Consider the following 18,268-nt stretch of genomic DNA (forward strand, 5'->3'; position numbering starts at 1 on the left):
TATTTACAGGCAGGAGAACTATGTGGCAAAGAAATCTGTCACAAGGTCAATGTACATGAACAATGATTCAACAAAGCACTGGGAATCACAAACCTAGCAGGACTATTTCCTGCACAGCAAAACTACAAGGCTAGACATGCTATCTATAGGCTAATAAGCTCATTTACATATCCCAGGATTTATACATAATCTTGTAATTTGTCTTAAGTATGATAATTCAGTGAGTATTTTGTGCAGAATAGACAGAATGGCTATTCTGCATAAATACATCAATTATTGTATTTAGGAAACTATGCTAATTTACAAAATCTGCCAAATTATTACATTGAAGTGTCTCATGTACTTTTATTGTGGACTACTAGATTGGGAACTTTTAGGTTTGTCATCTCTATCATGGAATCTGGGAGAAAAGATGGGAAAGAATCAGTCCTGAATAAATTTTTTTTTAATTCTAACGAAATTATCAGTGTTGCGAAATCGAATAGACGGAATATCTGATCGTTCACGGAGAAACTTACACTAGCTGTTGTAATGTTGGGCTGCAATCAAACTACTATAAAACAGTCATTGTTATGAAAGAAACTTCATGGTTCATTTCAGAGAACAGACAAGCTTTTTGTTCGCATCTGTTGCGCAAGGGAAGTCCTCTAAATCTCTATTTGACTTTGAGAAGCACTTATCGTGCATTGCTCTGTTAAATGTTTAAGTTGTAAACTTCCACATGCCGGCTTCATATAAGCAGGAAGTTGAACCAGATGGTGTAGCCTGAAGGAAGGGAATGAGCTTATGAAGCAGTGATCAAGGGCAGAAAGCAAGATAGATGAAAGAGGTCAAGAGTTCACATTTATGTTTTATTTGTTTACATTCAAGTCTAACTGGTACTGGACCACACAAAGCAAAATTAAAATTACAAAAGACAAATGTCAAAATATCTAAAATCTGTCATGTCATGAAAACTAAACAAATCGTATTCCACTGACATTTGCTTGAAATTGGTGTTTTATTTAATGTTTATTCTATATTTGTAACTAAATTTCTTATGAATATACAATTTTCAATTTAGTAGACACTTTAACTTCTATAAAATGCTTTTATTACCCATCATTAAAATTCAAAACCCATGTGAAAACAAAAAGGTTACACATGCAATAAAGTGTACAAAAATAAATATACTTTTCAGCTCTGACCAAACACTGTTCAGAGTCTTAGCTTAGCACAGCAGTGTTTAAAGTGGGTTACTTCCTAAGAACAAAATGCACAATGGCAATCTGCTGGTTCCTTTTCATTTATACATAACATATCCATCTAGAGGTAAAACTAAATATAAAACTCTATCAGTGATAATGACCATGCGAACAGATCGAGTCTGCCTGTCAGTCCCTGAGTTGGTGGGTCTTTAAAGGTGTAAAACTAAAGACAAAAAAAAACACATGAACAACAAAGAAACCTTAGGCCTTTCTTTTAAACTTCCCTTTCCGTTTCACATTCTTCTTGCGTTTCATCTTCCCTAAATGATTGAAAAGAACGTTGTCACTTTCATTCTCCTCTTTGTCATCATCTGAGTGCCACGGTCCCCAGACTCCACCGTTGTATTGAGGATTCGAGCGGTAGTCCTTGGGCGGGTAGCGGCATGGCACAGCCGTCTTGTTGTACTGCAGAAGTCGGAGGAGCATTCGTTTCACTACGTGTGGGTACCGCCTCGACAGGTCCACGCGTTCAAAAGGGTCTGCTGTTATGTTGAAGAGCCATACAGACTTCCCTCTGTCCCAGCGCACACGCTCATTGTGCCACCGGTTAGGTAGCTGGAGCTTAGAGAACGTCTGGGGTGGGACCCAGTCGCTGTAGCCTGGAACACCTGTTAGGAGCTTCCAGTCACCAACGCGAAGGGCAGCCTGGATAGCTGTGTTCCAGATGCCATAACCTGCTTTCCAGGAGCCATTCTTGGCTTTGGCATAGATGGGGTCGATGTTGTGGAGAATATCCTGCCTTGGTGAGGGAAGTCCTTCACTGATGGACTCCCAGACGTCGTAGCCATCCAGGCTCTGGTCCTCGTTCAGTGTACCTTCCCCAAGTGTCACGAGCGTTGGGTACCAGTCAGTGATGTGGATCAAGGCCCGGCAGCGAGTTCCCCTGTTTGTCAGCAAGGGACTGTGCACAAACCCCACTGCCCGTATTCCTCCCTCCCAGTAGGTCCCTTTGATACCCCTCAGCGGCCAGTTGCTGCCCCCTGCCAGAGGCTGGCCCCCGTTGTCTGAAGAGTACACCATGATCATGTTGTCGTAGTAGCCGTAGCGCTTGAGGGCGAGGGTTAAGTTGCGCATGGCCTCATCCAAGCAGCTGACCATGGCAGCGTACTTGCGGCGGTGCTGGTTTGGAATGGACTTGTACCGCTCCAGATAGCGGGCAGGGACCTGCAGGGGGGAATGTACCGCCTGGAATGCCAGGTATAGGAATATGGGCCGTTTGGGGTCGTGAGAGGCGAGGACACTCACCGCCTTCTGAGTGTACATGTGGGTGGAGTACATGCCTTGGTCTTGCTCCCAGGCTGCCTCCTCACCTTCATGCAGGTCATAGCCACACATGCCAGGACTGTCGCATTTATAATGGCTGTAGTAGTCGCCACTGCCGAGCAGAGAGCCGAAGAAGGTGTCAAAGCCGCGTTGTGTGGGCATGCAACTGCGTTTGTAGAAGCCAAGGTGCCACTTGCCCACCATGTGAGTGGCGTAGCCTGCACTCTTCAGCTTTTGGGGTAGGGTGATGTTCTCCACAGGGAGGCAGTTGGGTTGGGTGGGCCGGATGATGGAGTGCTGGAGTCCAGTGTGGATCTGGTACCTGTGGAGCAACCAAATACATTTACATAATTGGAAAAACAAATGCCATCAATCTAGTCCGAAAATGACTCATGCATGCAGTGTTTATGTGCTTCCTTATAACTTTAATAGAAAGTGAACACCACAGACATGGTGCATGTATGTCTGAATCATAAGTGGTTTTTGCTTTCGAGCTATTTGAATTTGCTTTGATTAAGCTCTCCCCTTTGAAGCTCATACCAAAACAATTTTGTTTTGTCTGGTAGACATTGTATTGTTTACACTGTGAACTGGCTGATTAATCTCATTGCAGATCCCAGCAGACAAAACATGGAGATATAAATCATACCTTATTCCTCTGCAGGTGTTATCCCTAACCCATTCTTACTTTCAAGTTAATACATACAACCTAAAACTAGGCATTTTATGGATTAAGGTCATTCCTATATAAAAATGAATACATCACTGGACAACACAAGGTGCTCTCAAAATAACCTGACATAATTCTGATTCAATGGTCTGCAGTGGGAGCCCAGTCATCTTACATTCAGAACTAGGGATGCACCGAAATGAAAATTCCTAGCCGAAACCGAAAACCGAAAATGAGGAAACCAAGGCCGAAAGCCGAAAACCGAAACACCAAAATACATTATGCCAATTATTAGTAACATTGGATTTATGGCTAACCTCACTAAAATCAAGGCATTGCTATTCAAAGAATAAATCAACTACAAAATTTGATTTGAAAATATTTATTTAGCACTGACATTACAGTAATGCATATTATAAAATAAAATTTGTGGTGGGCCGTTAACGGCGATACCGCTGACAACGGCCGACCACTAATTAAATTTAACTCGCTTGCAGACCGTTTTTATCTGAGAGGATAAATATATGTATTTTATACGAGTTAAATTTAATTATAACTGACTGGCCTGAAAGATAAATATAAATTCTCTCATAAAAACGTGACGTGAGTTGCAACAACATTAAACAGCTCAGGTAAACACACTTCTGAGAAATGTCGTCTGCTCGGCAAAACATAACGGGGCTCAATGTGCTCTATTAGCCTACGAAATCCCTACGACAGAGAACGGCTGATCGTCTAAGGCAACGAGTTCCATAATTTTTGGTGTAATGTCCTTTGCCTCGGCGCCATCACTGGAAAACTTTTTTGCTAGCTTTATCCAAATAAGCGCGTGCAGGTGGCGATTTTTGCTTGCGTCATCACAGCACATTGTTTCGGCCGTGTTGTTTCGGTGATGAAAGTATTTCGGCCGAAAACCGAAAATGCAAATTTAAGCCATGTCGGCCGAAAATTTTCGGTGGCCGAATTTTCGGTGCATCCCTATTCAGAACGTCAACAAAATGGTAAAGATGTGCTAGCGGTGATGATTAAGCAGACTGCTAGGTCCAGGTCACCAAAAACATGAAGGTAGGCTCTTCCTGAAGACTGGCATAACTTCTGACATAGTGGATCTTTGAATTAATGTAACTTAACACGAGACTATAATTATTTTCAGTCAGTATGCATGATAACAATTCTCTCTCTAGCAAATTGTTTTCTCACCAGGAAAGCAAGAGCAGTCTTTTTAGTCTGCTGGTACCTGATGCTGACAACAGAACCAGCCTCAAAATTACCACACCAATTTTATTGCTTTCTTCTGGAACAAACTGAGAAAAGGTATTGGTGCCACTGACTTCATAGCTGACTGGCTCACCGAGTGCCCAGACAGCCAGACTCCCCTCATCCCTCTCTTAGTCTCCCTCCTTTTCCACTCCTTTTTTACCCCTCCTCTCTTGGGAGCCCAAGCGCACAGGCTGCCCCTCATCAGGCCAGCAGAGAAATGAGAGCTTCATTTGTTCTTGGAGAAATTGCAAGTTGCAGCATAGCATGTACAGATAAACATGTTCCTTCAATGTTCTACTGTCCATGCAGGTGCACATGGGTTAGCACACACACACACACACACACACACACACAAACTATTTAACCCACCCACAAGCAAATATGCTGTTTTGCCATCTTTTACCACAGCATTAAGAGCAGCGGGGTGTTCTCACACTCTGCAAACATTACTTTCGCTGTGCTCACACCAAGACATACATGCACACTCACACACACATACACACACACACACACACACACACACACACACACACAGCATGCAAAATGAAGCAGCGGTATTGGCAAACATCTTACTATGCTGGTAATTTGTAAGTTCCCCGAGTCTTGGCCCCTGAGCAGAACATGTGGGCACCGCATTGCGAAGCTGTGTCTCTAAACTGTAACATCTGACTTTAGAGAACAAGCACTTGATTATTGCAAACACAGAGTATTTGTAAAGCAGTTTCAAAGATTTCTTATTAAAATGATTTTCTGATTTAGGTCATAGACATCAGCTTTATGGCTTTCACAAAAGACATGACCTAAGACAAGATATTATGACAGAGAATATGTCCATGCTTGTATGTCTAATGGCTGGCAGAGTTTTCTTGGAACTATGCAGCTGAGGCATATGTGACTAAACTTTGGTTGCTACAACAATTCTGATAATACAGTGGGCTGATGTGCTACAAATTGCTACAAGACTGTAAATACATACAAGCTTTATTGTAAATACATACAAAGACAACCTCAAAACAAACTACCAAATGCGTTTGGTAAATAATGTTTGAACACTGACTTTAAATTACCTGGACTGATTTCCATAAATGAGAAATTTCACAGCACACCTACATGACATGGTGAAGCAGTGGAATCATGACATAGGATGACCTTTCACATTCACTGTGGTTCTGCACTGGTGGTCTCTGCAACAAACCTTCCAGAGATAGTGACTGCATTGTTGAACTGACTCCCCCACAACAGATTGATTGCATACAGGAAACTGTGAATCACATGCTTTTATCCTCTGTGGTGGCTCAGCCCATGCTTGAATGTATACTGTCCATTAACAACACAAAAATCAAATGAAGTCCCATGTTGCCATTTTCATGAGTTATTTAAGCTTTAGTTTAATCTTACCAAACTATGTTTGGACATAAATATTGTTTCCAGAGCCTGCCTCAGCCTTTAATCCATTAACAATTTTTTTTTTGGCAAACTTGTGACAGTTTGTGTAGGCTATATTCCTGCACAGATTGTTCTTTTTTACTTAATAGCTTATTAGCTTATTTTCACAGTTCCCATGAATCACTATAGTGCTCGGTAATAAATACTTGCCAATATGTACATACTTAAAAATTATGTACGAGTTTAATCTTTTTGTACAACTTAATATGGCCACATCTTATTTCCAAGACTAGCTGGTCTCTACATTTCCCTTAACGCACGTCTTCTAAGAGGCACGTAATAGGCCTAGAGATCCTGCACAAATACATCATCCATACAAGGATCTCAACAATGCATGGCATGTGCATGTACATGTGGAATTCTACAACATCCTGGAATTTCTGTACAAGTGAATGACTGTACAAAGTTAGGGGCTGCAACGATGAAGGGCTTAGAAAAAAATTATCTCCTTATGGAACTAACTGAAATAATTAACACCACAGCAATGTACAGAATCTTAGGATGATATGCTTTGATTTGCTCAGTATTTAAAACATATAGCTGTAGCAAAAATAAATATTTTCCAAAATGTGTTAAATGTGCCATATTTGTCAATTGTGATTTTCACCCCAATCGAAATTTGTCAGTCACTGCAAACTTGTTAGGCATAGTAAGAAAAAGATCTGGCAAATGTCACTTAAGTGAACAAATTTAATAGCATAAGAGGAAAACAAATATACCAAAGCAAACATGGATATATTTTACCACTGTCGTAGCTGTTAAAGCACATTTTTCTAAATTAAATTTTACAAGATCTGATGCTGAAAGATGATTTCAGAGTCCCACATTCATCTCCAATCATGTTACGTAGTTTGGCTTACATAATTACATAATGCAGCATATCTCCAGATCATCACACACATAATTAACATAAATCCCTGCCTGTATGCAGTATGAATATACCACAAAACATATGTTTTTGGCCATTAAAACCACTGGTATCTGCCAAACCCACACCAATCTCTGCTGAAAGCCCAGCCAACTTACATACTAATCATTTACTTCAATGTCCCTCCTACATCTGGTCTGCATAAACGCATTTCACTCCACTTTACGGCTAATGACATTCAGACCCCACAACATTAAAACATGTTGCTTCAGTCTTTCCCTCTATCCTATTCAAGCTTCAGACCACAGCTAGAGGATTCCCTCTCATGAGATCTGTCTATCTCATTCCTCTTACTAATGCCAAAACTGGAACAATTGCAATTTGTGAATTTTTTGTGAAATAAGCTACAATATCATGCATGTACTGATTTGGCCCCAAATCATTATACTGTCTGCAGTATGCAACCAACGTTCATTTTTTCAGTTTGGAAAAGAAATCCAGATGATATACTACTCTGGCCAAATGTTCCAGTACATGACCAGTGCTATCTTCATGTTGTTTTCATGCCATCATGCAATAGTGGTGGAAAATCTTTCAGATGTGGGTGGTACCTTCATACATTCGTAAGACTCTGTATTATGGTTTGCCACATTTGTCACATTCTGCACACTATGCTTTAAACCATTACAGAGTATGCACCAAGTGCAGTAGGCAGTATTGACAACATAGTACCTACATTATTGCAAACACAGCCATTCAGTGACATCAGCATGACTTTCTGTGCCTGGCATAATTAAATGAAATATGAAAAATGGGAAGGAGCAGACATCTTTTTTTGCTATTTAAAGGTCATATAATACCAGAAGTAAATTATTTTTCCAGGTCAACAGAAGTTGATATTAGACATAAATGTGCATGAAATTGTTTGATATGGCTTTTGAATTGATTCTGTAAATAAAATATGTGTTTTACAGATGAAAGAAGGCTGCACTGAGCCTATCCATCATATCTATGCATGTGATCTACATTTTAAGGAATGAAGCATATACATGTGGGAATTTATTGTTGTTTCCAAGTTTCAGTTTGGCCAAGATTCACTTGGATTTGGATTTATCTTGTTTGGCAGTTTGTCAAGTGGCCCAAGAAGAAAAACCCTCAGGAGATAGCCAGATAAGGCTGTCTAATTTGCTCTGACATTTGCACAAACTGGACACAACAAGTCTTGATGAAATATTTTATTGATGTAGAGAGAGAAACCCAGCCCTCTTATCAGGTTACAGGTCAGTCACTTTAAACATCACACCCACAGATGACAAAGGAATTCAGTGTCTGTCTGGGCAGGTTTAAAGTGACTGTTTCTGGTCTATCATCAGCTGATTCTCAACACCCTCTACCTTGCACCCTCCAGCACTTTTACAAACAAAGAAGGCAAAAAACGTCTGACCAATTCAGTGGCATTTTGCTGACATATTCCACATTACTTCAGTGCTTGTGTGTGAAGTCCCCTTATACCCTTTATTATGGAGCTTCTCCCCCTGCTGGAGATGATTCGAAAAATTCTCCAGTATAAGTCTGCCTGTTGAGGTCATTCAGGGGCCATTCTGTGTAAATCTGCGAGGTTTATGCAGTTGAACTCTGTGGCCGTGTTAACAAAACCCCACCAAGTTTTGTACTTACTGGCCCTAGAACAATATTTCATTTTCTAATTCCAGGAACTTACAAATCCAATTCCAGCCCTATCAAAATCTAAGTACTTTGCTGACTAAACCAACTAGGAGACAAAAACGATCATTCTTCTGGCACTTGGCAACAAGAAGGCTTAACTATTGAGACATGCCTCAGATTTCTACTCTAGTCAGAGAGGAACTGTCAACACTTAGATGTGGAAACATTTTATGAGCATTTATGCTCTGCACATAGGCCCATTTTCTTACAGGCACAGACTGAAAAGACCAACTATTCTATTGAGAAAGTTACAGAAGTGTGGGCAATTCCTCTCTTTTAATATGTAGTGTCAAAGTCCAGGTGGACTTGCCCTTTCAAATCAGAGGGTACAAACAGACCCTCTGGTTAATTTAACACAGGTGATTTGGATGGTCATCTTGGATCCCCAGAGTCAGACCATTCATGGGAACTATGTGGTTAATTCTGAGGTGAATTCAAATCCAAGGGCTTTTCTAAAATGTCAAAACAGCTAACTAAACAATCACTCTACACCAGCTCCTTAAATGCAAATAGCCTTCAACCGTCTTCAAACCATTTGGTTTAGCTACCATGCTAGGATATTCTCTTCAAATACTCATGATGGGTATTTAGGTACATAGGTACTTAAGTGTGTTCTACTTTTAAAAATGATCCTTGTCCCAAGCCATACCTGACCATTCCATTGTGACATGCCATGTATAAAGGAGCTGGAAAAGTTATTTGGACTCTGACAAACTTTCTGTTTGGGTGTTACCATTTATTTTGTTGTTCTTTAAGGTGGTGATAATAGGGCCATTTTTTTATTATTACTTTCAAAGCAGGCAGTCAAAGAAAGGTGGACGGTAAGCTTCCAGCATCCTGAGGGGTGGACCAGATGTTTCACCACAGGATAAGCCAGTGGAGAGCTTTAAAGAATTCAACTCAGCTATGTTGTTTTGCTATTTTAAATAAACACATTGCTCAAATTGAAAAATGTTAGTATACTTAGACACATCGATGTCATATATTACATATGTGGTCAAATATTTAGTTTAACACGATTACACAATGACATATTGGTTAAAATGTCACTGACAGTCACCATGAAGTCATCAGTGATCTGTCAGCAGAGTTAATCAAATTCTCATCACTGCGGGTAGAATTGGCTGTGTTTTAGCAACATGAAAGTCATTAATGTTGCACAAGCAACTCGCTCTTTTACCGTGCCTGCCCCGTACTACTAAACACGTGCACAATAACCCAGCGTATAATAACCCGTATGTGCCCTGGCCCATTATTTTTAACACATTTGAGTGCAGAAAAATGCATGGTAGAGGAAAACAGCGTCTACAGACAATGAATAAATCTCACCTGCCGGTCATAAGCTGACTCCGGGAAGGACTGCACAGGGGCTGCACATAGTAGTTTTCCAGTTTGACTCCTGTTGCAGCGAGCCAATCCAGTGTCGGCGTCTTGATTTCGGACCCGTGATATCCCACGTCTCGAAAGCCTTGGTCATCGACCATGATAAAAATTATATGCGGCTGGGAAGAGGGTTTGTCCACTTCATTCGCGCGATTTGGTGAATTCGCATAGACGCTATTTAACCATCTACTGTTGGTAGTGGTTGCTATGCTGCAGAGACAAAATCCAGTAAAAACCCCGAGAATAAACATCGTCGCCTCAGAGCTAGTGCTTCAGCAGTCAGACCATTCGCTTTACTCGTTTGCTAAACTATCGAGAAAATCAAAGTTGGTACTGAAACTGCACACTGTTGCTTCTTTTACGGCTCGGTGGTACATTGTGTCTGCATGTCATGGTCAGACCGTGTGCTCTCAGTCCGAGGCGGTGCAGGCGAGCGGGTGTAGCAGAAGCGCTTGGAAATTGGGTTCACATTGTCTTCATTACCATCATTAGAGGAGCTGCAGCTTTGGGACAGTCTTGGAAAATATATGTACGAAGTACAGCAGAAAACGGTATTTTCAAGTCTTTTTCGATGCTTTAGCTCTAGAAGAGGATAAAACTAAAATGTCCTAATCTCTCCCTGATATCTAGATTAATATCTAGACCGCTCCTTTCGTGGAACAGCCAACGTTTACCCAATATTCTCATTCATACCGGGCACTTCTGTTTGACCGCAAATCTTACATAAAAACAGACCAAGTATACATTATTTTCTTCACGATGTTCAGAGGGTTAACGTACGAAGGCTCTACCCTCTCTTTCACTTGGTCTTCAGTTTGTCTTCGTATGCTTTTACGTCTCTGCACCGCTACTTTATATAGACTGACACGACCCATATGCCTTGGGTTCGTCTGTACAGTGGCAAATGTAGAACCGTCACGGTCCTCCCAAGACTCCTCCCTGCTTCAAGCAGATAGCGCTCTACAACTAAATGGCCAGATCGGTTAATGGATTGTTTCTTTTGTCCATCAGTGGACACAAGTGCCATTTTAATCTGTTAGTCTAAAAAAGATTATGTTAACATAATCTTACATAAGTGGCATACGCTCTCGTTTGAGGACTATTATTAAGTAACAAATTAATTAAATAACTTAAGGAAAAACTATCCGTTATCGATTTCCTTAGGAACAACTTTTAGCTTCACCTTCCACGTGTTTTCTAGCTCTTTCTTTCAGCCATTGAGATTTCTCAAACTTTTCGTGTTACTTCAGGAACAAATATCACAAAAAAAGTAATGTAATGAAACACAGAAGGTTTACAGAGACTCTGGAGGTTTTGGACAGACGCTGAATGTTACAGGACTAGTTATTTGAGTCTGAATGGTAATTTTTCACTCAGGACAGACAGATGCTGAAGGTTACAGTACCAGTTATTTGAATCTGAATGGTAATTTTTCACTCAATTAAATTACACGATGAACATGTCTCAGGATGATGATTTGTATTGTCTGTAGCAGACTAGTGGAAGACCCTTAAAATGGTTTTGGACTGTGTGTCATCCTGGAGGATTCTGAAGTGTTTTAAGTATGATAATATTAACCACTGTTTTATAGGATGGGGAGTCAGCACCAAAGAAGTTCTTGTTGCCTTAACAGTAAATTGATGCAGCCACATCCCAGTGTGCATCAAGATTTTGATCACTTGGTATTTAAAGTCCGTGGATCCAAACGATTCCCAGGGCACTTGAAGGAAGAGCAACCTTACAACTTCACGGATCCATTCAGGAGTTCATTTTTGTGGTTTGGCAACAGGAGAGTTGGCATGGAGTTGGCATTTAATTGGAATTTTCAAGACCAGGTGACATTTATCCAGCTCTGTGTTCTCAAACTACTGTCCTCACTATTATTTTTTGAGGCAAATTGATCCCTTTGTTGTTTTAGTCTTCTTAATTTCACTAATAGTAGAGGTCAAGTATATTTCCTGATTTATGAACTTAAAACCTCATTTCAGTCGTGTTTCATTTGAGTTGTTTATTACTTGATCTTTCCCAAATGGCTAAATAAGTAAAGGCATCTATCTTGTGTTTCACCTCATATTTCAATCTCCAGTGAAACGGAAACCTATGGGTGGCTTCTAAAAAGTCTTAAAAGACTCAGGTCTCCAAAGTGCTGAAGTACTAACGTGCTAAAGGGAGCACTATGAAGGCAGACTCCAACTGTTATGAAAATCTAAAGGATATAATGCCTTTCATATACCCCAGTCTGATTTTGGCTCTCAACCTGAGTTATATGACCTACTATGTAGCCTATTTAAATGTAGGCTCAGGTACAAAGCAAAATCACTGAGGGTGCCCCGCTAATAAATGTGTCCACACTTTGACATACCATGTTTTTCAAACAGGCAAACAAACACATAAAAACATAGTTTACCCCTCCTGAAACACACACACACACACACACACCTTTTCCCTCCAAAGAGGTGAATATAAGCTAGTTCTGGCATTTTCTTTTTATAAATAACTTTACCAACAAGGTGATCAGCCTGCTCATTATAATGCAAGCGGTGAGGAAAATAGGAAATCCATAAATGATTAAATAAGGCAGTGTGGTTTAACAAGGCAAGCAGGGAGGCACACACGCACACTAGGCAGTTGTGTTGCTTATGCCAGTGACTGCAGGAGAGTTTTCAGAGATAACACAAATGCTTGGGGCATTCCAGATGCATGCTGTGCAGTTTAATTAGTCCTCATCCCGCACTTACTACTTTACTGAATCAGCACCTTATTTTGCAGAGACCTGGGCCTGCTTAAAGAATTTATTTGATAGAAGCTGAAATCAGTTGGAATAATTTTTTAATTTTTGGAGTGTTATCTATCAATGTCTTTCTTTGACACTAGTGACAGGTCATTAGTCATTCTGTACCTAGCCCTGACACAATCTTTCTCTGACAGCAAAACGGGTCCACACCTATTTCTAGTTTAGTTCCCTTGTTAGTCTTGTGCTTACATACACTGAGTTTGTGTTATTAGGTATTGGATATTGTTGATTTTGGAATGCTATGCTGATCTTGGTTGTTGTGTTTCGTGTTTTTCCTGCTGGTTCTCATTTTTGGTATTTGGTCTTTTCTAGTCATGGTTATTGTTCTCATCTTATATCAGAGTTTCATTTAATCTTTAGTTTTGTTTGTACTACGCTTGTCTAGTTATGTCTGGCCCTAGTTTACACATCAGCTATGTTTCTGTTTCGGACTGCTCTACCGTTATGACTCTGAGCCGTTCGTATGACTTGGATTTGCCCGTAATAAACCTCACTCCTCTCAGCAAACACCTCATTTTTGCTCCACGCCCAGGGTGTTCCAGTGAGAACAGGTAACATAGATCTGCTTATTTTAACCTTTCTCAGGATACCCTAGAAGTAACAGAAGCTTGACATTTAGCATACAGACAGCTAAAAGTGAGCTAAAAACAGGATTAAGGTATTAAAAAGGTGTTGCCACACGGTATAGTGGTATCAGACTACCGTGATTAGTAAATGAAACCCTTGACATTAAGACCAGATTTTTTTTAAGCTTTATCAACTGGATCCAGGTTTCTCACTCCTGTAGAGACAATGCCTTTGTCTTTTAAAAGCATTTTTTTCAAAGCCTAATTTTAAAGATTCACATGTATATTACACATAAAGTGCTTTATTGGGTCATTGATTTAACCCAAATACTGACCAATACAGTATCTCTTTTGTAGATCCCACTAAACTGTGCAGATACCACAGAGCCATCAACACTAAAACAACAAAATTCCTTAAGGCCTCACCTGTCTCCCTCTTCCATCCACCTATGACATAATGAGACTTCTGCATGGCCAATTGAACACATTTCTCATTTGTGCATTGGCCACCATCCAGGTTTCCCCATATCTGCCATCTCTGTAATCTGCACTTGATGTGAAGGAAAGTGTCACACTGAGCTACACTCACTGCAACTTGCTTTATAAGCAATCATTTCTACCTCTATTCCTAGACTCAGATTGTAACCTGCAATTTGCCAGAGGAATACTGAGTGCACTCTTGCAGGGCAATTCTGCTGCTCCAAAGTGCTTGAGATGAGCAATACTGAACGTGTTTCACCAGCACAGCATCACCCTGAGTGGTGCTTCACCACAGACCTCTCACAACAATGACACTTAGTACCCACACTTAAAAGTCAAGTACGGGCTCTATAGCTGTGAGTAAACCTTCTGCAGACACTGGTTGTTTTATTTTGTGAGAATGATTTATCTGGAACTTCGCTTATTTGAGGATTTATATATACATGTGACCAAATGCCTGTGTATGTTTCCTTCTTTGTTGAAGCTTCAGAAAGGTCTAGATATGCAAAAGAATTTGAAGTCAGTTTAAACATCCCCAACTAGCAATAGCTTGCAACAATTTCTTTATACCACATTTTTACATTCGCTTTAATATAGATGATCCGTGACATTGCAGTCTATTCTCATGCAGTCTTTTCCTTGTAGCAGATGAGATGTGCATGTCCAACATGCCTGGACATGATGCACTTTTTCCTTAGAAGCTTAACAAAATGTTTTGTTTGCATGTACTCAAAAGGCGTCTGACATGCAGTTCCTTGATAGAATCTTTGTGTCAGACCTTACAATGTTGTTAAATATGCCAGTTAAGGAATCTGAATGTGAGCATATGTATGTGTAATAAAATTTTTGCCTGAAATGTTCCAGCATAGAGTTAGTTTTAAAGAAGTTTTACAATATTTAAAATGGGCCCCACAGTGGTATTATGTTGGATACTATCAGACTCCTAATCTCCCTTTATGCATGTTCACTAAGCAGCAAAATGGTGCAAGGCAGGTGATATCTTGAACAAGACAATGTGTGCAATTCACAAAGGTATATATATTTTATTGTTACATAAACATTCATATTTTCTGTGAATAGCATTTGACTGAACAGCTTTTCAGCTGACTCTACAGGTTTAATCTGCCAGTTCATTGACTATCATCTACTAGAACAGGGATGTCAAAGTCAAATACACCGAGGGCCAAAAAAACAAATTTGCTACAAGCCGAGGGCCGGACTGGTTCAATGTTTATTAAAACATATTAAAATGATTGCACATAACCTATTGAACCAAGACCTAACACAGTGTATATTATTTAATGCTTAAATGAATAAAGCAATATTTTCTTATTTTCAAGTGAAAATATTTTTCAACAAGCAAACATGAATAAAGTAAAGGTTTGAAAAGTGCTGGAATTTAAGCTAAAGTACTTGAAAATGCTTGAAATTGTAACTACTTCGTTTCACAACAAATAACTATCTGACTGAACAGTTCTCTTGTATCTTGTAATTCCAGGACGAAACATGAGAGAACGTTAAGACGTTAATATTGGGCGTTTTGAAAATAAACAACCATTAAATAATGTGAATAAAAAGCGAATTATTTCGAATCATTTCGAATATATGTATAAATATTTAACTTAATTACGTTTAACGTGCTGGGAAATATTGAAATGAACCTTGAAAGTGACGTACAAGTGCTTTAATTCCACCTTATAAAGATGTATGAACCCTGCAAACATGACTGTTCATTGCGCTGAGGCGCGGCGCGCGCAAAGTACAAAATTCGAGAGACGCACGACCTCGCGAATCGACAGCGCGCGAGACGCTCGCGAGACGCTCGCGAGACGCTCGCGCACGAGCTGAGCCACTGCGATTACGTTATTTTTGCCGCGCTGACCTTCGCCGCTTGTGCGCGCTGCAGTGACTTCGCGGGCTACCGTTGCATTGTGGGGAATGTAGTGTTTGTGCATGCAAAACACCAGCGGGCGGCTGTGGCCTGCGGGCCGGTTCTAATAGTAATTAAATGTCATCCAGGGGGCCATAGATAATCAATTCGCGGGCCGGATCTGGCCCTCGGGCCTTGACTTTGACATATGTGTACTAGAACATCTCAGGGGATATAATCTAACATAATTTGAAAGATAAGTGCATAATGATATGAAGATAATGTGAAAAATGACTGGATACATCTGTTTCTACCACACAGATAGATCACCTATATCCCCCGAGGACTCATTTCACTCATGCTATGCAAAATCAACTAGGGTTTGTTCACATTTTTCACTGTGGTTTTGTGAAAGTCAAGTGCACATCTGGACGAGACTCTCTCTCGACCTGGTACACTACAGCTGCTTTAATGCTTTCTCCAGTTGGCCTGAATGACTTGATTAAACAACAGTGTGTTTTTGTTGCATGACCCCTTAATTAACGGAGACCCCTAGCATAACCATTTATCTGAGAAGGCAGCAAGTTGATGCAGAGTTCCATAGACAGTTTTTGAGATGATGTGTGTTGGTTATAGTCAGCAGTTTTGTTCCAGAAATATGAGGAGATCACCAGAGTGACCATAAAGTAATCTAAAGTGACAACATGGGACTAGAGTCCAGGATTATAACTGGATTCACCAAGCAACCTTCTCAACTTGTCTCAACTTGTAGATATTTACACATATTTACTTTTACATCATTTGCCAGATGCTCAAAGTGACTTCTAGAAGTGCGTGCTATCTCCGTGGAAAACTTATCTAACTAGAACAAATAGGCTAGAATTTAACGACTCTACTATAGTGAGAAAAACTGCGGAGACTGAATATACGACATGCAGCTGCATTCTGGATTAGTTGCCAAGATCGAATTACACATACAGGGAACACCAGCCAGGAACTTGTTGCGGTAGTCCAGTCTCGACATGACCAGACCAGTGGCCTCCCAGGAGAGAAATGGAGGACTTCTCATGACATTGCAGTGGGCTGCCATCCATGCTGGGATGCTTGCCAAGCATGCCAGGACAAAGAATAAGACCAAGTATTGAGCTCTTTAGAACAACGGTGGAAAATTTACATGGAGCTTATGTGTACCCTCTCCATGTCACGTGATATGAACTGCCATCATGCTGAGCCAATGAGGGCACACAAGACAAGAGAATGGTGTGGTCGTTATTGTTGAGAGTTCACAGACCTCTATGATGATCATGACTGGCAGTTCAATGTTTAATTGCATGAAGCTTCTCAGTGATCAATCACGAGAGATCTTTCTGTGGTGTGACTGTTTTGCAGCCAGACTGGTTGAGATCCTGGAGTCCATTGGGGGTGAGAAGGAGAGAAAGTATTCTAGGTAGAGAAAGTATTAGTTACTAAATTTATTACATTTCAGTGCAGAATTAACCATGATCCTAGTTTACAAATGTAGTACTGGTCTTTAAAATCTTAAATGGCTTAGCGGCGCCAGTGCTAGACGAATGTGTGCATAGAGCCACAAATAGGTCGACAAGGTGTAGCACAAGAGGTGACTGCTATTCCATTAAGGAAAAGTGTTTTTGGTCAGACTGTTTTTACTTTTCGTGCTTCACATGACTGGAATTCTCTCCAACCTGAGATAAAAGGGTTAACAGCTGTTGGTCTGTTTTACAGACGACTGAAAGTCTGGTTATTGAGTACACAGACGTGTAAGCATAAAGGTTGATTTGTTTTATGCTGTATTTTTGTATAATTTTTTTTTCACTTCTTTTTTAATTATTAATACTGTGTATTGTGTAAGACAATGTTGTGTAAGTCTCCTTCAGAACATCAACCTGCCCAGGGACAGCAGATGAAAATTAGCCATTTGGCTAAATCTGGCGCATTTACATCATGAAATAATGATGTTGATTAGTGTGTATTGCCCCTGTTTAAATAAAATAAATACAAATACAAATACAATGATAGACAAACTACAACAAACAAAAGCATAGTACACAATTGTGAGGTATGCCTATTATAACTATGCCTACCATAACAATACCATAATATGCTATTACATTCCACTATACAGCCACTATGTTTTTGCGTATTCATATTCATTTTGCATATTCATATGACACACATTAAGGCCTAAAAATAATAAAATATTTGAATACAGCAAAATACATTTCATTTTATGATATAGTTATTGTAAATAAAATACATTAACAACTTTTTTATGTATTTTGTATGTCATTTCCTGTGTGAGGTCATTATTTAATGTGTTGCATAAAAAGATGCAGAAACATCTTGCTTAAGGGTTAAACATGCAAAAGTGATTATATGGATGGAAAGTATCATATATCATCATGACATGACAGCCTTTTGTTCTTTCTCATTCACATCATTGTTTTTTTTTCTTTATTTTAATTAGTATAGCTACTAGTATCACAGTATTCTGTCATAGCATCTCCTGCAATATAATTATTCTAAAATTGCTATAATTTACCATTAGTGTTGTTCTGACATGTGAACCATTATTCTCAATAGAGTAAAAAATCCATCAGAATAATAACACTATAGGCTCTGGAATAATGTAAGGTTTTGGCTGTGTAAGGTTTCGGTGTGCACACCCCGTTCTCATT

At 39.8% G+C, this 18,268-nt stretch overlaps 1 protein-coding gene across 1 annotated transcript; it reads right to left on the minus strand.

Annotated features, from left to right (window-relative positions):
• Positions 1-857: 857 nt before the first annotated feature.
• arsj (arylsulfatase family, member J) lies at positions 858-10,790 on the minus strand. Its single transcript, XM_076973268.1, has 2 exons — positions 9,809-10,790; positions 858-2,832 (listed from the first exon to the last, which is right to left on the minus strand). The coding sequence occupies exons 1-2, from the start codon at positions 10,111-10,113 to the stop codon at positions 1,449-1,451; spliced, it is 1,689 nt and encodes a 562-aa protein (XP_076829383.1). The 5' UTR covers positions 10,114-10,790; the 3' UTR covers positions 858-1,448.
• Positions 10,791-18,268: the final 7,478 nt, after the last annotated feature.

This window comes from Brachyhypopomus gauderio, chromosome 14 (assembly GCF_052324685.1).
Source record: "Brachyhypopomus gauderio isolate BG-103 chromosome 14, BGAUD_0.2, whole genome shotgun sequence".
Lineage (NCBI taxonomy): Eukaryota > Metazoa > Chordata > Actinopteri > Gymnotiformes > Hypopomidae > Brachyhypopomus > Brachyhypopomus gauderio.

What these genes read in the sequence shown, in the direction of transcription:
- arsj (XM_076973268.1), bottom strand. Translation starts at nt 10,113, where the DNA reads ATGTTTATTCTCGGGGTTTTTACTGGATTTTGTCTCTGCAGCATAGCA. An exon ending in AGTCAGCTTATGACCGGCAG is followed by an intron (nt 2,833 to 9,808) that starts GTGAGATTTATT and finishes GTTGCTCCACAG; the next exon opens with GTACCAGATCCACACTGGAC.